At 36.3% G+C, this 23621-nt stretch overlaps 1 protein-coding gene across 6 annotated transcripts in view; it reads right to left on the bottom strand.

Annotated features, from left to right (window-relative positions):
• Nucleotides 1–22976, bottom strand: part of LOC123536807 (FERM domain-containing protein 8-like) — a 53275-nt gene extending 30299 nt beyond the window's left edge. For 2 of the 6 annotated variants that reach the window (XM_053548460.1, XM_053548455.1), the window contains exons 1-3: nt 22934–22976; nt 5793–5898; nt 2425–2460 (exon numbers count right to left, since the gene is read on the bottom strand). In XM_053548460.1, coding sequence (XP_053404435.1) covers nt 2425–2460; nt 5793–5898; nt 22934–22960 — 169 coding nt within the window. In that variant the 5' untranslated portion in view covers nt 22961–22976. Of the gene's footprint in view, nt 1–1339; nt 1443–2424; nt 2461–5792; nt 5899–22884 lie in introns of those variants that run through there. The other 4 variants (XM_053548470.1, XM_045320258.2, XM_045320282.2 and 1 more) reach the window with 4 other exon arrangements.
• Nucleotides 22977–23621: the final 645 nt, after the last annotated feature.

Below are 23621 nucleotides of genomic sequence, written 5' to 3'. Positions count from 1 at the left end.
ATACATAAAAAAAAATTGGAGGTACCATCCATGTTCTACAACCGAAAAGTGGTCTTGGTTTTCCCGAAGGCCAATAATAAGAAAGTTACAAAATAAGCTATTTATAGTAACAAGAAAGGTAAATAATTCAATAAAAAAATTGTTGTAAGTGAACAAAAAAGGGATCTGCCAAATAAAAACAAGAGGTACCATCCATGTTGTACCACCGAAAAGTGGTCTTGGTTTTCCCTAAGGCGAATAATAAGAAAGTTACAAAATAAGCTATTTATAGTAACAAGAAAGGTAAATAATTCAATAAAAAAATTGTTGTAAGTGAACAAAAAAGGGATCTGCCAAATAAAAACAAGAGCACCGCAATGCAAAGAAATATAGACACAAAACAAAGTTTGACCTTGACCTTGAAGCGAGCCATCTGAAACATGCGCTCTGCATGTCATCCTGATGAGGTAAACATTTGTGCCAAGTTTCTTTAAAATCTTTCAAGCAGTTCAAGAGTTACAGAGCCAACACAAAACAAAGTCATATGGCCTTTGACCCCTAAGTGTAACCTTGACCTTGAAGCGAGTCATCCAAAACATGCACTCTGCACTTCATCTCGATGTGGTGAACATTTGTGTCAAATTTCTTCGAAATCCTTCAAGGGGTTCAAGAGTTAAAGAACAGAGCGGACACGAAATTGCTAATGGACAGACAGACACCGGCGTCATAGCATAATACGTCCCTTCGGGCGTATAAAAATTTAAACATAACAGGAAATTAGTAATATATTTTATTGTATATATGTATTTACCGTAATTGTACTCTTATAATGGAATAAAAGACAGACAAAGGATATAATATATTGTGCTGTGTTAGTTGTTTGAAAAGAGATTCCAAGGCGATATAATTATATTATAGAAACACATCAATAAAAACACATGTTACCTGAAAATTTCTTAGTACACATATTGAGTATTCTCTGACACATATTATCATATACACTTTTACGTTAATTTTTAATGATTAAAATTTCAGATGAATTTAGATGAAATATCCTTAATTATTCAGTTTTTGAAATGATATCATTAAACCATGAAATAAACGTCTAAAGTTTCCTGAAACACTAGAAGCCTAAACCTAGGTAAGCATGTGTAAATTGCAGACGCAAGTATTATCAAACTCTTTATCTTTAAAACTGGAATATCATATACAATTCTATTGCATACTCCTGAAATATCTAATTCTATTTTATACTTTATACATAATAAAATGTTAGCAAAGCTTTATTGTATCTTGCAATATCAACATGTTATGAAAACAATATAAGAGCAACAATAACACACCATGGGAGATCACTTACCATCAAATTCCACTGAAAAGGGAGACAATCCAACACAATGAGTAAAAATGTATGGTAAATACACGTACACACTAACTACCTGGTACTTCTATGAATATTAATTATCATAACATCATTTTAAAACTCCCTGTGAAAACGTCTAAGTTTCTTAACACTAATAAACTGTTGTAATGACCACATCCTGTGGTTAACAGTTGAATAGTCAGTCAAATAGCTAAAGATTAAGCAAATGTATACAGAATTCCATACGAAAAATTATTATAAATGCAACATGCAATCCACACACATGCAAAAAAAATTTCTGAACAAAAATTTCAACAATTAAAACAGAAAGTGATAGGAGTAAACATAGTATTCAATCTATAGACAAACACTATTTTTCCACTGTTGATAACCTGTCACACAGCTTGGTGACTGTTTGTGTCACAGAGGAGGGGTGACAATGGCACACAGTAAAGGCAGTCCTGTTATATTTATTAATTTACTGTATGTCTGCACAGTTAATAAATAATTAACAATCTGCATTTAATTGTTGTTTTTTTACGTATCACTTATTTCGATCACTAACAGTCTTCATGAATTGTGCTGATGCAGAAAAAGGTTTCCAAAAGCTTTGGACCAACTCCCGGACATGACTGTCAGACTAATTTTGACATCTTATCTGACTGGAAGAAAATTAATTTTATGCGAAAAATTTCAATGAACTTATTACAGGTAAATGCTTATTACTACTGATTGATATTTAGCAAAATAAATCATTGCCTTGAAAAATAGACAAAATCATACATGACGTAATAACAGAATAATATTAGCCATTTTTTACAATAAAATTTTGAGATAATTTTGGATTTTTGCAGGATTGAACCAAAATCTCTCATAAATTTTGCTTTGTCAAACAACTTCAGGGACGTCTGATAATTAACAATTATTCAGGATGCATACACAAAATGGTGAACTTATGTTCACAAAAATATTTTTGTCGTGTTTTATAAAGGACAACAAGACTAAAAGACAAGACCTTACAGAGATGAATTAAAGCAAAAACTTGACTGAACTTACAACAACTTTACTAACATAAATACTACCTCTTGGTTTATGTTCCTTCTTAGGAGCTGGCTTTGCTTTTTTTAATAATATATAAACATACGGCATATTATATAATGTATTTATTCAATAAAAACCAAAGCAATTACAAATAACTCATTAACTACTGGTAAAATAACGTCAATCTAAGTTAAACCTGGTTGTGTTTTTTCTAAACTTGGTTTATAGCCAATAGTGGGACATATTACCAATACTTAGCAAAAGGAATCAAGGCGACCAGTAACACCGATGGATGCTCCCCAAAAGTACTGTAGCGTAAGGGGCTTTTCAGTCACAGAGGTTGTGTTAAGTAGAAATGTGGTCAGCAAGAGTTTTCATTCTTTACCAATGTACTCCCTCTCACTGATCTCTATGAATATATTAAGTATCAAGTCAAAACCTTTCACAGTATTCAAGTATAATGCCCCTGACAAGGTTTTTCTAAAAAAAAAGGGAGATAATTCAAAAATGGGACCACCCAGAGTTATGGTTCCTTATCACTGCACTCCCTCTCACTGACCACTATCAATATGTAAAGTATCAAGTCAATACCTTACATAGTATTAAAGTTATGACCCATACAAAATTTTCAAAAAGGGAGATAATTCAACAATGGGATCACCTAGAGTTATGGTTCCTTGTGACTGCACTCCACCTCACTGATCTCTATCAATATGTAAATTATGAAGTCAATATCTTGCATAGTATTCAAGTTATGTCCTGGACAAGGATTTGGAAAAACGGGTGACTATTCTAAAATGGGACCACCTAGTGTTATGATTCCTTCACATTCCACTCCCTCCCACTGATCTCTATCTATATGCAAAGCATGAAGTCAATATCTTACACAGTATTTGAGTTATGCTCCAGACAAGGTTTTCAAAAAATGCAACTTTTGTAACCTAGAAGTATGGTTCCTTTGCACTTCCTCTCAATGAGCTATTTCATTGTATAAAGTTACAACTTTGTACCTTCAGCACTTTTTGAGTTATCCTCTGGACAAGGTGGCGACTATAATGCTCACCCCACTTCGGGGAGCATAAAAAATCACCATGTGTCTCAAATTTCCTATCAAGACTGGTAAAGTTTAACATTAAAGGTTTAAACTTTTATAACTAAAATACAAGCTATTAAAGCAAGGATCAAATTTATGTTATTATCTAGTTAATCTAAATAATATTTCATTATTATGTATTTCAATATAATTATATATGTACAGACAAAGCGAAACATTTTTGAAGAAACAATAATGAATAAAAAGAAAAAAAGATTATGATACAAGGATTTGCAAAAAAAGCATTCGGATATTTGAATTTCACGCTTTCTAGTTGTTTTTCCTTCTTCATTTTACAAACTAAATTTATCTATCTATAATCACAATAAATGTACCAGGCTAAATTCGAAACCATAAGTGAACAAGTCATGTTCTCAAAATCTTGGAAAATGTACAAGAAGTTATAATTATAGAACATGATTTAACCAGTAAATTTGCTCCTAACTTAAGTAATATACAGTCAAACATGTGCATAAAGACCAACTGTACATTAGGACCACATGTCCCTAAACACCAGTAGTTTCATTTAAGACATTTTAATTGTTAATAACGCCAGCATTGGTCTTTGTATACATACAGGTTTGACCATACAAAAGTCTTAATATAGACAAACAAGAGTTGTCAGAGGAAGCAAGGCTCATCTATACAAAAGCCTTGTCACTAAAAGATTTAAATGAATGAATACCAAAAGTAAAACAAGAGTGCCAGATTGTCACAAAATATGCCCATCGGATGAAAACTGTCCGACTTAAACAGCGGACAAGGCTTATCGAACCTGGCCAAGATATTATGCCCACAAACATTGTCACCAAGTTTGGTGAAGATCGGATGGAAACTGTTCGAGCGGACAAGGCTAAATTTGCAGTTTTTCAAGTAATTCTAGGGCCATAATCCAAGAGTGCCTGAGGCAATTTGACTAGCTGTCGAATCTGGCCGAGATATTATGGCTACAAACATTGTCATCAAGTTTGGTGAGATCGGATGAAAACTGTTTGACTTAGAGGGCGGACAAGGATAAATTTGCAGATTTTGAGTAATTCAAGGACCATAACCCAAGAGTGTCTGGGGTGATTTTGCTGGTTATCAAACCTGGCCAAGATATTATGCCCACAAACATTGTCAGCAAGTTTGGTGAAGATCAGATGAAAACTGTTCAACTTAGACAGCGGACATGCTTTGGATGCCGACCGCCTGCCTGCCCGCCACGGGTGTTCACATAATACACTCTGCTCTTTAAGAGACAGGTGTATAAAAAAGGCATAACTTTGTGTAAAACTAAACAGACTCATCAAAACAGAGTATTGCATGTCAGATCATCATAGTCAAGCAATCATTGTGATTACTGAGATACAAATGTACCAACTTCCATACATAAAACTTTACCAAATTGGGATGCTGGAGCCAACAAATGGGTGAATGCAAATATAGCTCGACCTATTTTCTGTGTAGTCAAGCTAAAAAGACAAATTTCTTATTTCAGATGCTCTACTCAGGCAACCCTAGCAGTCAAAAGAAACCAAAAATTACCAAAACAATTTTGAAGCTGCAAACCTCCCAAATTTTTGTACAGAAAAAAAACCCATTCTACAATAATAGGTCTAAAGAAAATAATGTAAACAGTAATGACCAAATATTATCAATATAGAAAACAAGAGGGTCATTGACCCTAAAGCGCTCACCTGTATACAAGGTTTCAAGTGTGTTTGTATAAGTACAGAGATAGGTTTCTTCTATGTTAGCCTATATTATATACATGTCACACACATTTTTGAACCTAGTGCAATAATTTGAACAATTACAGTAGACATTACAAATCTGATATCACACACCAAATAATCAAGGCTCTAGCTATTATTGATTCAGAGAAAAAGACTTTCAAGTTTTCTTATATATAAGCCTATAGTAAGTACATGTCAGACACAGGGGCGTGGCCATTTTCTTTACCTTAAGGCAATAATTTGGACAAGTATGGTAGAGAGTCAAACCCTTATATCACATGCCAAATATCTAAGCTCTAGAGAAAAGGATTTTAAAAGTCTGATAGCTGAAAACCTATTTTTAACCAAAAAGACCCGCATGTTCAATAAAACAGAACCATTTGGATAACTTTGAAAGAGGGCTACCCAGAGATCATTTGTGTAAAGTTTCATTAAAATCCATTCAGTGGTTTTGGAGGAATATCTTTTAAACACAATTGATGACGACGGATGGACGCATGCACGACAGACACAGAGTGATCACAATAGCTCACCACGAGCATTGCTCATGTGAGCTGAAAATCACAGATAAACTAATCATTGTATTGTTTATACTTACCATCATCCATTTTATCTTTATATTTTTCGTACATAAGCCGAGTATCCTCATTCAGTTCTTCCTCATTGCTGTAGTCTAAAGATGGAATTTTGTTTAGATCTTTACCCTGAAAAGAAAATTGTAAAAAAAAGTACTTATACAGTACAGGCAAATTTTTTGAAAAACTCCAAAGGAACATCCATCGCAGCCATTCTTGACCAATGTATTCAAGGAAAATTGACAACCCAGCTGGGTGATTTCATCATGAATCACAGTGAATGTTCAGCCTGTCTTGAAATGGTGATGGCCAAACATGCTATTTTACAGTAATCTCAGTGTCCATGTCTTATTATCCATCAATCTGACTAAAGTACTTGATCTTCTAAACAAAGATATGAGAACGACCCATTCACATTCGTCTTCTGTATATTTTGGATTTCCAATATTGCTATTTTTATTTTCGCAAATCTATTTTGATTTGAATCAACCAGACAACTTGCTCGAATGTCAAAGAGTAAGAAAAATTTGCAGTCAATCAAGGGCTCGAACCCGGGACCTCTCGCTTACACAGGAAGTGCCCTACCGACTGAGCTAACCGGCTATCTGACAACTTTCGACATAAAAATTGTAGATATCAAAAACCAAGGCTTTTTAAAGCTTGCAGAATGTTGTAAGATAGCTTTTGATTGGCTAGCGGAAGGGTCGTCAGAATGAGGCTATCAATAGCTCGTTGTCAGATCCTATGCGTAGCGTAATAGGATATGTACTTTAGTCAGATTGTATTATCCATTTTATTTTACCCTAAAATTTGAAGAAAATATATGTTGACGCAATAAAAAAGTCATAATAACATTGTAATTTGTCAGTTTTGATGTGCATCAATATCTGATAGTCAAAATAATTTAATGGATAAACACTTCTGCCAAGTTGACCTCTTAGTGTGACCTTGAACTTAGAGCTAGGGGTTTGGGTCTTGCGCAAGACACGTCGTTTCATTATGTTGAACATTTATGTATAGGATAGACAACTCGTGCCGTTGTCTACGGGATATATACAACGAGCAAAGCGAGTTGTATATATCCCGTAGACAACGGCACGAGTTGTCTATCCGACTTAGAGCACGTGACAGAAAAACTGCAATTATTGAAAACTGTCCCACGCGTTCTATAGAAATTAGGATTAACGTGTTTTTATAAGAGTGATATTATCTTTGTACCGTTAGCGCTTTTTGTCAGTTGGGCATGTGAAAGAATGCAGGTTACTTTGTATAAATTCAGTTTTACTCGAATACTGGATTTACTAAAATTTGACGTTCATTAACACTTTGAGTCATTTGCAATCGCTAAACAGTTAAATATGGATTTCTCAAAAATACTATAATTGAACTACTGAACAATTAGTTTTTGTGAGGAGTTTGCATGTTGGCGAAACACGATGACAGATACGTTGATCCAAGAAGATAGCCAGGTTCCGAAACTACAAAAAAGGCTGACAGCAAATCGGAGGTAAACATGTTGGATAAAAAAAATACTGTTGTTTGAAGTAATCTGGTATTTTAAGTATGGACTAGTGCTTACTGGTAATATACATAATCACATACAAATTATCAGACTATTAGAAATCACTTTTCAACAGTCGGTATAAAGTGACAAAATAATTATGGTTATATTCATTTTTGTTCTTATAAAAACAGGAACCAGTGTCGGTGTTTATTTATTTATTTATTTTGTTTATCAGGATATAGTTAGTGCGTAGATGCTTTTAGGACTACGAACACTTTTAAACTATATCGTGCCTTTCTTGTAAGAATGATGTAGTTGTTCGACTTTCTAACAGGGCCCAGTTGTTCGAAACTTTAACAGGCTGTTAGTTTAGTTTAGTTTATACTAATTTGTTTTAGCTCGATTGTGATGAAAGCTTCAAGCTTATTGTAACCACACTCGAGTCCGTTTCCTGGGAAAACCACTACTCGTGCCATATGAGGTCATGGTCGTGACCCCAATGGTGCTCGAACCCACGACCCCTGCAGTAAGCTGTTAAACTAACTGCCTGTTAAATTTCTATTCAAGATACTAGTCTTGGTGGGTGGGAAACACTAGTATGATGTTTTAATTTTACTGTAAAGATGATTTAGTGTTTATAATACTTAACAAGTATATTTGTTTTTCTAAGTTTTCTAAACTGTCGAAATATACTAATAAAGTTAATCGACCGTTAGCTCAGTCGACTGTTAAAGTTTCGAACAACTGGATCCAGTTGTTGCAAATGTAAGGATCGTGCTGACATGTCTATTTTATAATAAGTGAACATAAAAAGTTACAACTGTTGGAAACGTTTCAGTGAATGTGTAAATTACGTATTTACCCAGTTGGTTCTACACTACAAATGTGGAGTTTTTTGTAATTCAATTTGATTTTTATATGTATAGTTATTCCAGTCTTGTATTTCAGTCATGTGAACCCTTTTACTGATATCCAATAACAACATGGGGTCATTTTTACGATATTAGTATTTAAACGTTGTCAACTGAATTTACCTCCAAGTCAATCTTATTTTTTATCCCATTGATAATTGGTGAGAATATTGCAATGTCATTTAACTCCGGCGTTAGCCTGTATTGTTAGATGGTAAATTGACACGAAATTCACGCGTTTTTTGCCCAAGTTTCCCCCAATATATATACAACGCTACTGTTGTATATGAAATATAGACGGGTACAAGTCTGCTTTGCGATTGGCTATTTACGGATTATCGTAGTCTAAGCCAAGTTATATCAAAATCCCTTCATGGATGACAGAGTATCAGCCTGGACAAGAATTTACTGGATGCATGGACAGACAGTGCGATTTTAATATGCCCACCTTTGGGGGCATACAAATAACCATGTGCTACAAACTTCACATGACATCATTAGTTCTCATTCATTGTTTACAGTAACATGCTAAAAAGTTAGGGTAGGTAGGTCAGAAAAATTTTTTCTGGGGGGGGGGGGGGGGGGGGGGGGGGGGGATTTTTTTTTATTAACTCATTCTGCCCTAAAGCGTTATCTCCACTTCTACCCTGCTGATATTTATCTTTCAGCCACCTAGGAGGCTGATAAGCCAATCTACCCTGAATATCGGGAGATGTTTTGAGAGATAACATAGATTTTGTAGTTTTTTGTTTGGGATAGTGTTGTTAATTAGTGACATATGACATCAAATATGTGCTAATAGATATGGAATTTGCACTCTTTGTAAGTAAATTAAGTAGCTACGCAACAAAGTTAATTTCATGCAGCTTTGTAGTACAATCATTTCAACAGACTGTTGAATTAAAGACACAAAACAAATGACCGTACTCTCTTATCAGATTTTGTTTTGGCCAAACAACATTTATAAAATGCTAAATTTTATCATGCACATATTTAAACAACAAATAATATGAACAATTCTTAAAAATAATTTTAAATACGTATTATTGTCATTTTCTATCACTGATTTTACTCATTTATACGCATCCAGGCTATCAAACCGCATCCAAAAAAGTTATTTCTCATAAAAAATAGCGTATGTGTTTAGTATGAAGATGTAATAAAATAAATATTTTAGCTATTTTAGACGGAAATTATTGCGCTGAAAATGAGATTATTTTTGGCTAATTTTCAGAAAACATGTACATGTACTTTATGAAAATTTGAATTTTGAAACAATTTTGTGGAGTTTCTAAAATATCACAAACAAACTGTCGAAATAATTGAGTTATTATTAACACTTCATTCTATAGATCAAGAGGCAGTCTCGAAGTTTAACAACAAAACAAGAGATGTCCGTAAGACAGCCAAGCTCGACTATTCGAAATATTGTCCCAGAAGCAGGAAAATATTACCCAAAAAGGTTAAATATCAAAAGAGTTTTAAGTTCAAAAGGGGACAAAATTTGACCAAAATGCATATCAGTTATGGGACTTGCTGCTATCAACTAGTTTTATAACCCCGAAGGCACATGTGAAGCTTCAGTTCAATATCTGCATTAGTTTTGGAGATAGAAACTCGCATGTAAAATTTTAACCAGAATTTTCAAAGTCCAAAAGGGGGCATAATTTGGCCAAAATACATGCCAGAGTTATGGGACTTGACCCAGTGAGGTTGGTAATTGATCTAGAAAAAGATAAAATAAGTTTCAAATCCATATGCCTTTTAGTAATTGCTGTATGTACTTGCACGCAAAACTTTAACCAGGATTTTCTAAGTCCAAAAAGGGGAATAATTTGCTCAAAATACATGTAAGAGTTATGGGACTTGACCCAGTGAGGTTAGTTATTGATCTAGAAAAAGAAAAAATAAGTTTCAAATCTATATGCCTTTTAGTAATAGCTATATGTACTTGCACGCAAAACTTTAACCAGAATTTGCTAAGTCCAAAAGGGGGCATAATTTGGCAAAAATGAAAGTCAGAGTTATGGGACTTGATGCTATCAACTAGTTTTATAACCCCGAAGACACATGTGAAGTTTCAAATCAATATCTGCATTAGTTTCGGAGATAGTAACCTGCATGTAAAACTTTAACCAGAATTTTCTAAGTCTAAAAGGGGGCATAATTTGCTCAAAATACATGTCAGAGTTATGGGACTTGACACAGTGAGGTTGGTAATTGATCTAGAAAAAACTTTTTACATGAAGGCACTTTACTCGCGAACCACTGCACCCAGGACCTTCAACTTCACCTGCTGATAGTACTTATTGAGTACACCACCCCTACTGACTTTGGGGTCACCAGGTCAAAGGTCAAGGTCACAGGGGCCAAAGTTAACTTTTTGCATGAAGGCACTTTACTCGCGAACCATTGCACCCAGGACCTTCAAACTTCACATGCTGATAGTACTTATTGAGTACACCACTCCTACTGACTTTGGGGTCACCAGATCAAAGGTCAAGGTCACAGGGGCCAACATTAACTTTTTGCATGAAGGCACTTTACTCGCGATCCACTTCACCCAGGACCTTCAAACTTCACATGCTGATAGTACTTTACGAGTACACCACCCCTACTGACTTTGGGGTCACCAGGTCAAAGGTCAAGGTCACAGGGGCCAACGTTAACTTTTTGCATGAAGGCACTTTACATGCGAACCACTTCACCCAGGACCTTCAAACTTCACATGCTGATAGTACTTATTGAGTACACCACCCCTACTGACTTTGGGTCACCAGGTCAAAGGTCACAGGGGCCAACATTAACTTTTTGCATGAATGCACTTTACTCGCGAACCACTGCACCCAGGACCTTCAAACTTTACATGCATATAGTACTTTATGAGTACACCAACCCTACTGACTTTGGGGTCACCAGGTCAAAGGTCAAGGTCACAGGGGCCAACGTTAACTTTTTGCATGAAGGCACTTTACATGCGAACCACTGCACCCAGGACCTTCAATCTTCACATGCTGATAGTACTTATTGAGTACACCACTCCTACTGACTTTGGGGTCACCAGGTCAAAGGTCACAGGGGCCAACATTAACTTTTTGCATGAAGGCACTTTACATGCGAACCACTTCACCCAGGACCTTCAAACTTTACTTGCTGATTGTACTTTATGAGTACACCACCCCTACTGACTTTGGGGTCACCAGTTCAAAGGTCAAGGTGCTGCGGGGGCATTTGTCACCATTAGTGACAGCTCTTGTTATGCTTTAAACATTGCCAGTGATGTTAGAAATCAACTTACTGATGCTCTAAATGCATAACCCCCTTATTTGTATTCATTTATTGACACAAAAATAATTTCCGAAAAGTCTCCCTTAACTCATTCTGCCTGCACAACGCATTAATGCGTCGGCCAATTGTTATCTGAATACCGCGTGACACTTCTAGGCGGTCTTGTTATCTACATCTGGAAACCGCACGCCGCGTACATGCGTCTTTACAGTAACAGCTCTGAATTCCGCATGACGCATTCAGTTGTCACATTTCAATTGGTCTTAAATAAAATCTTTTAGTTCTTTCTAACAAGTTGGACCAATCAAATTTTTTGTTGCCTAGCATTTTTAAAACATAAATAAAATCGGCTTTTGTGAAAAAATAAATGCTTTCGTTCAAGAAAGCTGTAAAAGCGAATGTCGTTCGAGTTAAAATTTGTGATTTCTCGAAGCCTGGAAATTACGGATGATTCTTTATATGATCGAAACATAAAAAAATGAATGAATAAATAAATAGATACCAACAAATATTCTTTGAGAAATGACAGTTGAAATAATGCAACCCAAAAGTATATACTTTTTCGCTCGTTGCTATGCGGCAAATAATGCCATCTGCGGGATCAGACAATTTTACGGATAAATGAGTTTTATTCTCATTATTATCATTCTTACGTTTTATTACAATAAAATCATCATTAAAATTGTGCCAGAATTTTATTTAAATCTGTCCAAATCTAGCAGAGATAAGTATAAAATCCCAGCTATGGAGCTAGAAAAGGTGTTGAGTATATTCTTTATAAATACGGTTCTAAACATTTGAGTGCGGAAAAAAATTGAATTATAAATGATCGGGTATTGTTATAACAAGAGCTGTCCGTAAGACAGCCAAGCTCGACTATTCGAAATATTGTCCCAGAAGCAGGAAAATATTACCCAAAAAGGTTAAATATTAAAAGAGTTTTAAGTTCAAAAGGGGGCATAATTTCACCAAAATGCATATCAGTTATGGGACTTGCTGCTATCAACTAGTTTTATAACCCCGAAGGCACATGTGAAGTTTTAATTCAATATCTGCATTAGTTTTGGAGATAGAAACTCGCATGTAAAACTTTAACCAGAATTTTCAAAGTCCAAAAGGGGGCATAATTTGGCCAAAATACATGCCAGAGTTATGGGACTTGATCCAGTGAGGTTAGTAATTGATCTAGAAAAAGAAAAAAATAAGTTTCAAATCTATATGCCTTTTAGTAATAGCTGTATGTACTTGCACGCAAAACTTTAACCAGAATTTGCTAAGTCCAAAAGGGGGCATAATTTGGCCAAAATGAAGGTCAGAGTTATGGGACTTGCTGCTATCAACTAGTTTTATAACCACAAAGACACATGTGAAGTTTCAAATCAATATCTGCATTAGTTTTGGAGATAGTAACTTGCATGTAAAACTTTAACCAAAATTTTCTAAGTCTAAAAGGGGGCATAATTTTCCCAAAATACATGTCAGAGTTATGGGACTTGACCCAGTGAGGTTGGTAATTGATCTAGAAAAAGAAAAAATAAGTTTAAAATCTATATGCCTTTTAGAAATAGCTGTATGTACTTGCACGCAAAACTTTAACCAGAATTTTGTTAGTCCAAAAGGGGGCATAATTTGGCCAAAATGAAGGTCAGAGTTATGGGACTTGCTGCTATCACCTAGTTTTATAACCCGGAAGACATATGTGAAGTTTCCAATCAATATCTGCATTAGTTTTGGAGATAGTAACTTGCATGTAAAACTTTAACCAAAATTTTCTAAGTCCAAAAGGGGGCATAATTTGCTCAAAATACATGTCAGAGTTATGGGACTTGACCCAGAGAGGTTGGTAATTGACCTAGAAAAAGATAAAATAAGTTTCAAAGCTATATGCCTTTAATTGATGGCTGTATGTACTTGCATGCAAAAACTTAACCAAGGTGTGACGCCGACGCCAGGGTGAGTAGAATAGCTAGACTATTCTTCGAATAGTCGAGCTAAAAATACACGTCAGTAATGACAGACGTAAGATATAAGAATGCTCATGTGTGTATGAAAAAGTAAAAACATCTTCGTTGGTATCTATTTATTTATTCATCTATTTATTAGCTCGACTTTTCGAAGAATAGTCTAGCTATTCTACTCACCCTGGCGTCGGCGTCGGCGTCACACCTTGGTTAAGTTTTTGCATGCAAGTACATACAGCCATCAATTAAAGGCATATAGCTTTGAAACTTATTTTTTCTTTTTCTAGGTCAATTACCAACCTCTCTGGGTCAAGTCCCATAACTCTGACATGTATTTTGAGCAAATTATGCCCCCTTTTGGACTTAGAAAATTTTGGTTAAAGTTTTACATGCAAGTTACTATCTCCAAAACTAATGCAGATATTGATTTGAAACTTCACATGTGTCTTCGGGGTTATAAAACTAGTTGATAGCAGCAAGTCCCATAACTCTGACCTTCATTTTGGCCAAATTATGCCCCCTTTTGGACTTAGAAAATTCTGGTTAAAGTTTTGCGTGCAAGTACATACAGCTATTTCTAAAAGGCATATAGATTTTAAACTTATTTTTTCTTTTTCTAGATCAATTACCAACCTCACTGGTCAAGTCCCATAACTCTGACATGTATTTTGGGAAAATTATGCCCCCTTTTAGACTTAGAAAATTTTGGTTTAAAGTTTTACATGCAAGTTACTATCTCCAAAACTAATGCAGATATTGATTTGAAACTTCACATGTGTCTTTGTGGTTATAAAACTAGTTGATAGCAGCAAGTCCCATAACTCTGACCTCATTTTGGCCAAATTATGCCCCCTTTTGGACTTAGCAAATTCTGGTTAAAGTTTTGCGTGCAAGTACATACAGCTATTACTAAAAGGCATATAGATTTGAAACTTATTTTTTTCTTTTTCTAGATCAATTACTAACCTCACTGGATCAAGTCCCATAACTCTGGCATGTATTTTGGCCAAATTATGCCCCCTTTTGGACTTTGAAAATTCTGGTTAAAGTTTTACATGCGAGTTTCTATCTCCAAAACTAATGCAGATATTGAATTAAAACTTCACATGTGCCTTCGGGGTTATAAAACTAGTTGATAGCAGCAAGTCCCATAACTGATATGCATTTTGGTGAAATTATGCCCCTTTTGAACTTAAAACTCTTTTAATTTTTAACCTTTTTGGGTAATATTTTCCTGCTTCTGGGACAATATTTCGAATAGTCGAGCTTGGCTGTCTTACGGACAGCTCTTGTTATAACAATACCCGATCATTTATAATTCAATTTTTTTCCGCACTCAAATGTTTAGAACCGTATTTATAAAGAATATTACTCAACACCTTTTCTAGCTCCATAGCTGGGATTTTATACTTATCTCTGCTAGATTTGGACAGATTTAAATAAAATTCTGGCACAATTTTAATGATGATTTTATTGTAATAAAACGTAAGAATGATAATAATGAGAATAAAACTCATTTATCCGTAAAATTGTCTGATCCCGCAGATGGCATTATTTGCCGCATAGCAACGAGCGAAAAAGTATATACTTTTGGGTTGCATTATTTCAACTGTCATTTCTCAAAGAATATTTGTTGGTATCTATTTATTTATTCATTCATTTTTTTATGTTTCGATCATATAAAGAATCATCCGTAATTTCCAGGCTTCGAGAAATCACAAATTTTAACTCGAACGACATTCGCTTTTACAGCTTTCTTGAACGAAAGCATTATTTTTTCACAAAAGCCGATTTTATTTATGTTTTAAAAATGCTAGGCAACAAAAAATTTGATTGGTCCAACTTGTTAGAAAGAACTAAAAGATTTTATTTAAGACCAATTGAAATGTGACAACTGAATGCGTCATGCGGAATTCAGAGCTGTTACTGTAAAGACGCATGTACGCGGCGTGCGGTTTCCAGATGTAGATAACAAGACCGCCTAGAAGTGTCACGCGGTATTCAGATAACAATTGGCCGACGCATTAATGCGTTGTGCAGGCAGAATGAGTTAAGGGAGACTTTTCGGAAATTATTTTTGTGTCAATAAATGAATACAAATAAGGGGGTTATGCATTTAGAGCATCAGTAAGTTGATTTCTAACATCACTGGCAATGTTTAAAGCATAACAAGAGCTGTCACTAATGGTGACAAATGCCCCCGCAGCACCTTGACCTTTGAACTGGTGACCCCAAAGTCAGTAGGGGTGGTGTACTCATAAAGTACTATCAGCAAGTAAAGTTTGAAGGTCCTGGGTGAAGTGGTTCGCATGTAAAGTGCCTTCATGCAAAAAGTTAATGTTGGCCCCTGTGACCTTTGACCTGGTGACCCCAAAGTCAGTAGGAGTGGTGTACTCAATAAGTACTATCAGCATGTGAAGATTGAAGGTCCTGGGTGCAGTGGTTCGCATGTAAAGTGCCTTCATGCAAAAAGTTAACGTTGGCCCCTGTGACCTTGACCTTTGACCTGGTGACCCCAAAGTCAGTAGGGTTGGTGTACTCATAAAGTACTATATGCATGTAAAGTTTGAAGGTCCTGGGTGCAGTGGTTCGCGAGTAAAGTGCATTCATGCAAAAAGTTAATGTTGGCCCCTGTGACCTTTGACCTGGTGACCCAAAGTCAGTAGGGGTGGTGTACTCAATAAGTACTATCAGCATGTGAAGTTTGAAGGTCCTGGGTGAAGTGGTTCGCATGTAAAGTGCCTTCATGCAAAAAGTTAACGTTGGCCCCTGTGACCTTGACCTTTGACCTGGTGACCCCAAAGTCAGTAGGGGTGGTGTACTCAATAAGTACTATCAGCATGTGAAGTTTGAAGGTCCTGGGTGAAGTGGATCGCGAGTAAAGTGCCTTCATGCAAAAAGTTAATGTTGGCCCCTGTGACCTTGACCTTTGATCTGGTGACCCCAAAGTCAGTAGGAGTGGTGTACTCAATAAGTACTATCAGCATGTGAAGTTTGAAGGTCCTGGGTGCAATGGTTCGCGAGTAAAGTGCCTTCATGCAAAAAGTTAACGTTGGCCCCTGTGACCTTGACCTTTGACCTGGTGACCCCAAAGTCAGTAGGGGTGGTGTACTCAATAAGTACTATCAGCAGGTGAAGTTGAAGGTCCTGGGTGCAGTGGTTCGCGAGTAAAGTGCCTTCATGTAAAAAGTTAACGTTGGCCCCTGTGACCTTGACCTTTGACCTGGTGACCCCAAAGTCATTAGGGGTGGTGTACTCAGTAAGTACTATCAGCATGTGAAGTTTGAAGGTCCTGGGTGCAATGGTTCGCGAGTAAAGTGCCTTCATGCAAAAAGTTTACGTTGGCCCCTGTGACCTTGACCTTTGACCTGGTGACCCCAAAGTCAGTAGGGGTGGTATACTCAATAAGTACTATCAGCATGTGAAGTTTGAAGGTCCTGGGTGCAGTGGTTCGCGAGTAAAGTGCCTTCATGCAAAAAGTTAATGTTGTGACTAACGAACGAACGAACTAACTAACTAACGAACGAACGAACAAACAGACAGTTGAAAACTAATATGCCTCCCTTCGGGGGCATAAAAAGTGCAGTTCTGCCATTTCTTGTCAGAAAGTTGAAAAAAATATTCTCCAAGGCCATAAAAACATTTAGGGTCATGCCAAAAATTTAGGGTAGGTCGGGATACCGGAAACAAACAATTTTTTATGCCTTACGGTAGGCAGAACAAGGCAGTCTGAAAGACAGCTATATCCCCTGCCACTATTATGGACAGCGAAAGGGTTGATGGTACTGGGAGGAACCATTAAACATTCGAGTTGTGACCTCGACCTTAAACTGGCAGGGGTGAATTTTAAATTCTGCACATTGTCTTGATAAGGGGAATATATTACAGCTAAGTCAAATTAAAATCCTTCAAGGGGTTAAGGATACAGAGCAGACATAAAATGGAAGGCTCAAACCTTCGACCTTGAGTTGTGACTTTTTTGACCCTGAGCCAACATGGCTGACTCATGATTTCAGCACATGGTCTTGATGAGATGATCAAGTGACCCAAGTTCCATGGCAATCCTTCAAGGGGTTTAGCTGATACAGAACGAACACAAAATGGAAGGCTCAAACATTTGACCCTGAGTTTTGACCTTGACCTTAAGCTCTGACATGGCTGATTCATGAGTTCTGCACATCATCCTGATGAGGTGATCATTTGACCAAAGTTTCTTGAAATTTCTTTAAGTGGTTTAAGAGATACAGATCGGTCACATAATGGAAGGCTCAAACATCTGACCCAGATCTGACCTTGACCTTGAACCGACATGGATGATTCAATGTGTTCTTCAAATCGTCTTGATGAGGTAATCATTTGACCCAAGTTTCATGAAAATCCTTCAGGGGGTTTAGGAGATTCAGAGCAGACACAAACTGGAAGGCTCAAACATTTGACCCTGACTTGTGACCTTGACCTAAAGCCCACATGGCTGACTCATAAGTTCTGCACATTGTCTTGATGAGGTGATCATTTGACCCGAGTTTCATGAAAATGCTTCAAGTGGTTTAGGAGGTATAGAACAGACATAAAACTGAAGGCTCATACATTTGACCTACAGTTGTGACCTTCACTTTGAGCCAATATGGCTGACTCATGGGTTTCTACACACTGTCTTGATGACGTGATCATTTGACCCAAGTTTCATGAAAATCCTTCAAGGGGTTTAGGAGATACATAGCAGACACGAAATATATATAGACTGGAAGACGGACAAACAGAGACTCTCCCTATAATCCCCACCATTCATGGTGGGGGATTAACTACTAGTAAAATAAGAATAGAAACATCCAAAATTTCTTTACCCAGAGTCATATCAAGCATCATCAATCATCTCTTATCAACTGGATATGTTGCTTATATTTAGTTCTGAATAACGGAATCTATATGTCACAGGGTGAGAAAAATGTGCAGCCAAACCGAGACTCCAACCATGCAGGGGCCTCGAAATACCGATCCGATGCTCTACCAACCGAGCTACCCGGCTGCCTACACATTTTCTCCCCTTTTTAATACAAGTCCTATACCATGACATATTTCCTCACCATTCTTAGGACAAATTTCAGCCAGTACATTATATATGAGCAATTACGGGCATCAGAGACTAAAGTCTGTCCCACCTATCTGGTTAACATCATTTTTAAAATTATGATATGTGTTATGATGCCCTAAAATATATTTTTATATAGCGCAGATCCATATCTCTAGGCACTTTTTTCATTTTTCAAAAAAAAATTTTTTTGAAGTTGATATGTTCAATTTTGTATTTTTCTCCATAGACCGTAATGCTAAATGACGTCGCGTCGCTTCTTGTATATAAACAATATGGCGGCGCCCTGTCATACTTTTTTTAGGGGACAACTCAAAATTATCGACGTTAAAATGTATTAGAAAACAAAACTCGGGCCGAGTTCACACTGTATTGCTAAAAAAGTCTCACTGTTGTTTTATGAATTCAAATAAAGTTATTAATAAAAGATGATACGGGGAACAACTGGCAATGCTTAACTTCCAGTGTTTCAGAGTAATTTAAACATATTTTCGATGTTTGAGTATTAGTCGTTAGTAGATCAAAATGTTTTTTAAGAGCTTCCCTAAATTTGGGTCGATTTTAAGATTAATGTTACCCGTAAATCAGAAAAAGGTAGAATATCTTACCCTTTCTCATGCCCAGCTTAATTTTCCCACGTGCGTAACTGGGATATTAAAAAAAAAGACAAAAACAAAAGGAAGGCGGTACACGATGTTGTAAGTTCAGACTTTGATGATGAAAAGTCGAACCTACGACGATAAAAAGTCCAAAATACACTGATGAAAAGTCGAAAGTATGCTGGTGAAAACTCGAAACTACGATGATGAAAATTCGAAACTACGATAGTGAAAAGTCGAAACTAAGATGCTAAAAAGTCGAAACCGCGAAACCACAATGGTGATAATACGAAATGATTTCGACTTCCAGCATCATAGTTTCGTGGTTTCGACTTTTAAACATCGTAGTCTCGTTCTTACGTTGCTTCGAGCTCACATACGTTATGTGCAATGGACCAGAACACCGTGCGTAAACATCATGTGCGGATCCAGCCATTTTTCTCAAGTGGTGTTCCGACCGAACTCTTACCATGGCAAACATGTGTCTGTTTATATTGAATAATTTGAGGTTATTCATGTGGATGTTAGCCGTTTACAAATAAAGAGTTGTCAATAAGTATTTGTTGAACATGCTAAAAGAGGAAATAGCGGGGCATACTCCCCCTGAATACTAGTATTTTGAAATTCAGCGCTTCATTTCCTGCATTCTGGGACGTTTTAGAAGCATTTAATAACATCTTTTCCATTGCCATTGTATATACAATATACCCCTTATTTTCACATTTTTATGAGCTCACCTGTTAAATCAAAAGGAAGATTTATTCGTATCTTTGAGATAATAAACATAAATATGAATTAGCGCTCTACGTGCAGCAGCCTCATGTATACACTTTGGATGCGGTCCCTAATGTTGCCTGTTCGAAAAATCATTTTCTTTCTTTCTTCTCATATTTCCTCTTTTTAGGATTTTCCAAAGGTCCGGACTACCGGACCCTCCCCCTCTGGATCCGCGCATGGTTCAGCTTACCATTTTTACCATAAAAACAAAATTTCGGCTCCATTTAAACATTTTGGTAAAATAAAAAAAATTCGAAATTGTGATTTTAGAGCGGTATTTACACAAGAAAAAAAAAACTGACAATATTAAAACTATAAAATTATAAATTCTTTTAAACTTTCAAAACCCTTAGAGATGTTTAAATGATGTAGATCTACATTCTAAATCGATCTGGCTCTATAACATTTGACCCGCGATTCACGCTCTGAACATTACGGATTTATAGTTGACAGGAGCGTAGCTGGCTTTTTCATCCTGAACAAAAGTTTGTGCATAAAAAAAAATCTGAACCACGGGAAGTCGTAGCCATATACCATTGCTTTTTTATCGTTAAATTTGTTTTATTAGTAAATAATAGTTGTCACAAGTTCAAACGAAGATGGAATGCAGACGGAGAGAACTTTGCTTGAATATAGCTTTGAGTCACGATCTAGTATCTCAGATGTGAAGCCGTTGATCCCATCTTATTTGTAAATAAACTTTATGTGTGTGTGTTTTTTTATCACGTTTCTTTAAAAACTCTTTCGATTTCGCTAACGCACGGGATCCCTCTCAGTCGGCGAAATTTGCCTCTGTCACACAGGATCTCTCTTAACTCCCTTCACCCGGCACGGGAACCTTCTCTGACACAATTTTCTATCAGCACCGGCGCCCTCTCAATTTAACTTCAATGTTAGAATTATGAGATTGTATTCGTATATTTTTTTAAAGTTGCACAATAATGCAGACTTAATGTGGCCCCTCTTTGTATCAAATCAAATTATACAAAATCTAGTTAAAGTGATTTAAGTATCATTCTAAAATATTTTTAACATTTTCTTTTTATAAACTTATAAACAAAGAAGGATTTAACCTTGTAGTGTTTGCTGATTAAACATGTTTCACAAAATGACCTACTTTTGGTAATGCGTCCATTTACGCCTAAAAAGGGTTCCAGATTGAAATCCCTTCAATGGAAATAGATTTTAGTTTTGCGTGCTTTGTGGGCAAATAAAACTTTTTTTTCGTTCATATGCGTCGTAATTAGGCCCTAATCATCTCTCTTATCTCATTGGTCAGGATAAGGCGGACCGATGATGCCATTTTCAAATTAAGTGCCAAAATATTTAGTGCAGGGTTAAAAGTGCTTATAAAATGTTAACTACAAGCTGCAAGCAATGTCTATTTTCCGACATTAACAAAGTTGCAGGGTGATATTTTGCGGGGCCGTGGTATACGAGCGAGATAATTGTTAAACTACTGGTATCTGTTTTTATCAATCATGGAAATAAAATTAATAAGCTCTTATTACATGTTCAAGACGGATGTTTAGATTACCATAAGCTCCTATAGCCTTACCCCCCTTACCATTCCATTTTTATTGCATATTTAGCATTTTAATTTTTCGTTTTCTCTGATATCTGGAGGCCCAAGCCTGCAGTGCCTTATAGAAGCTACGCCACTGGTTGGATGAACAGTAAGGCAAGTCTACTGTGACGTCATTCAGTTTTATGTCATTTGTGATGTCACTTTCAAATCGGGCGCGATAGAAAAGTGTAGTGTGTTTTCAAAGCAGTAGTTTTATGGAAATTAATTTTGGAAAGGGTGATATATCGAGGATAAATCTTTGAAATACATTCAATGGGATGGAAGGATTTTTAAATCGCAGAATACAGGTTATTTTTTGAGCCATGCGTATGAAAAATGGTGTAATCAACGCATTGTTTCATATGTATGGTGCAATTGGTGCCTGAATATCATCTAGAGTGTGTAGTTGTTCGACATAGAACAAAATTGAAGTTGTATTCCGACTGGACGGTGGAAAAATAAATGGGGAAATGATAAGTTGTAAATCGGACCTTGGGATACAGCATACAGTTAACTTGGAATTTGCAAGTGGCATGTGAGTAAATTTGTCTTTCTTGCATTTGAAATTTGTTTTTGAATATACGAACTGTTCAGTCTGTTGATCTTTCAAGGTTTTTCAGTACAAAACGACGATTATTCACTTTTAAATCCATTTTGAGTTGCTCCCCAAGTAATTTACGTGAACTTTCATGTTCTCCTCCTTTTTAGAGAGTAAACGCCAATGGCGGCCGATTTTTAACAACAGTGAGCTGCCGTTGGAAAGATATATGTGGCATTCATTTGGAAATTCGAGTACTTAGAGAAAAATCCTTGAAATTCTCGAGGGTGACTTTTTTGTAGTTTAACTAACGCCATTTACTTTACCAATAGCTGCACCAGTTTTGTCACCGTGCATCCAAGTTGATGTTAACCGATGGGATGGGACAGACTTTAACCAGTTTGGCGTCAAATGTCAAACCCGGGGCCTCGGAATACTGTTCCGATGCCCTCTACCTAGTCGAACTAATCCGACGTATACAGTTTATTTTAAATTGTGACTGTCAAACTGCAAAAGTCAGAAATTAAAAAGCAGCCACTCAGCGACAGTAAGCTTGTCTACTCTCAGCACAGGGTAAAACCAACCGAGCAACCCAGCCGCCTACACATTTCCTCCCCTTTTTAATACAACTTACAAGTCCTATACCAGGACGACACATATATATATAAAAAAAACTGAAAGAGATGTTGTACGAAATTCACAAATTACCATGCATTTATGGAAAGTTTTAGCTTTTTTAGGTTTTTTTTTTTGTGTTTTTTTGTTTACATTTCCGGATTCGAAAAAATAGCAATTTGGTGTACAAAAAACGTATGATTACATCAATTACACTGTCAATTGATGAAAAGTTGATAAACTATATATTTCGTGTATTTACCTACCTTTCTACAACTCAATCAAAGTAAAGAAGGGTTTGTTTTGTTTCGTTACCTGGTTATTGCTGCGACTGACGGCCATTTTTATTGTAGGTCGAATACCACGGTTATTAATAAAACCCGGACCGGCCCGGCCCGGCCCAAACCACGGAAATAGCCGATTTCGATTGTACGGAAACCACCGAAAATTTGCGGACGGAAGGCTAATATAATTACGAATGGTAATACCGTCATCTTAATCAAGGCAAATTTATGTATATTTTATTTTATTATTACAAAAGTAGAAGCAAAGTATTTAATATTGATGATACGTATGTTTGATGAAGTATTGCACTTGACATAAGCAAAGACCTAAAATAACAAGATATTTGAATCACATTCAATCAAAGAAGTAATACGTTCGGCAGTCGGTACCGTACAGACACGAGATAGCAGTTTGCAGGATACTTTCACTCAACAGAACTGGACAGCTAGTTAATGGTGCGTCGTTATTTCACACCTAAAGATGTGACACTAGGTTGTGTAGTACAGCGAAAGGGTCTATACTGTGCACTGGAAGTATTTATTGAATTTGGTTGCCCGACCAAGATAGCGTTTTAGCATATTAAGTATTAATTTAATAAAAATATATTGCCTTAGGGAACATATGAATATAAACACTCTTATTTTAAGGTTGTCAAAGATTTGCATTGATAAGTACACATTTTGCGAAAATTAATTAGAAATCTAAGTTTATGAAATTA

This window comes from Mercenaria mercenaria, chromosome 1 (assembly GCF_021730395.1).
Source record: "Mercenaria mercenaria strain notata chromosome 1, MADL_Memer_1, whole genome shotgun sequence".
In the NCBI taxonomy this organism is placed as follows: Eukaryota; Metazoa; Mollusca; class Bivalvia; order Venerida; family Veneridae; genus Mercenaria; species Mercenaria mercenaria.
The sequence above is the reverse complement of the archived record's forward strand: the minus strand, read 5'-3'. Positions and strand labels throughout refer to the sequence as shown.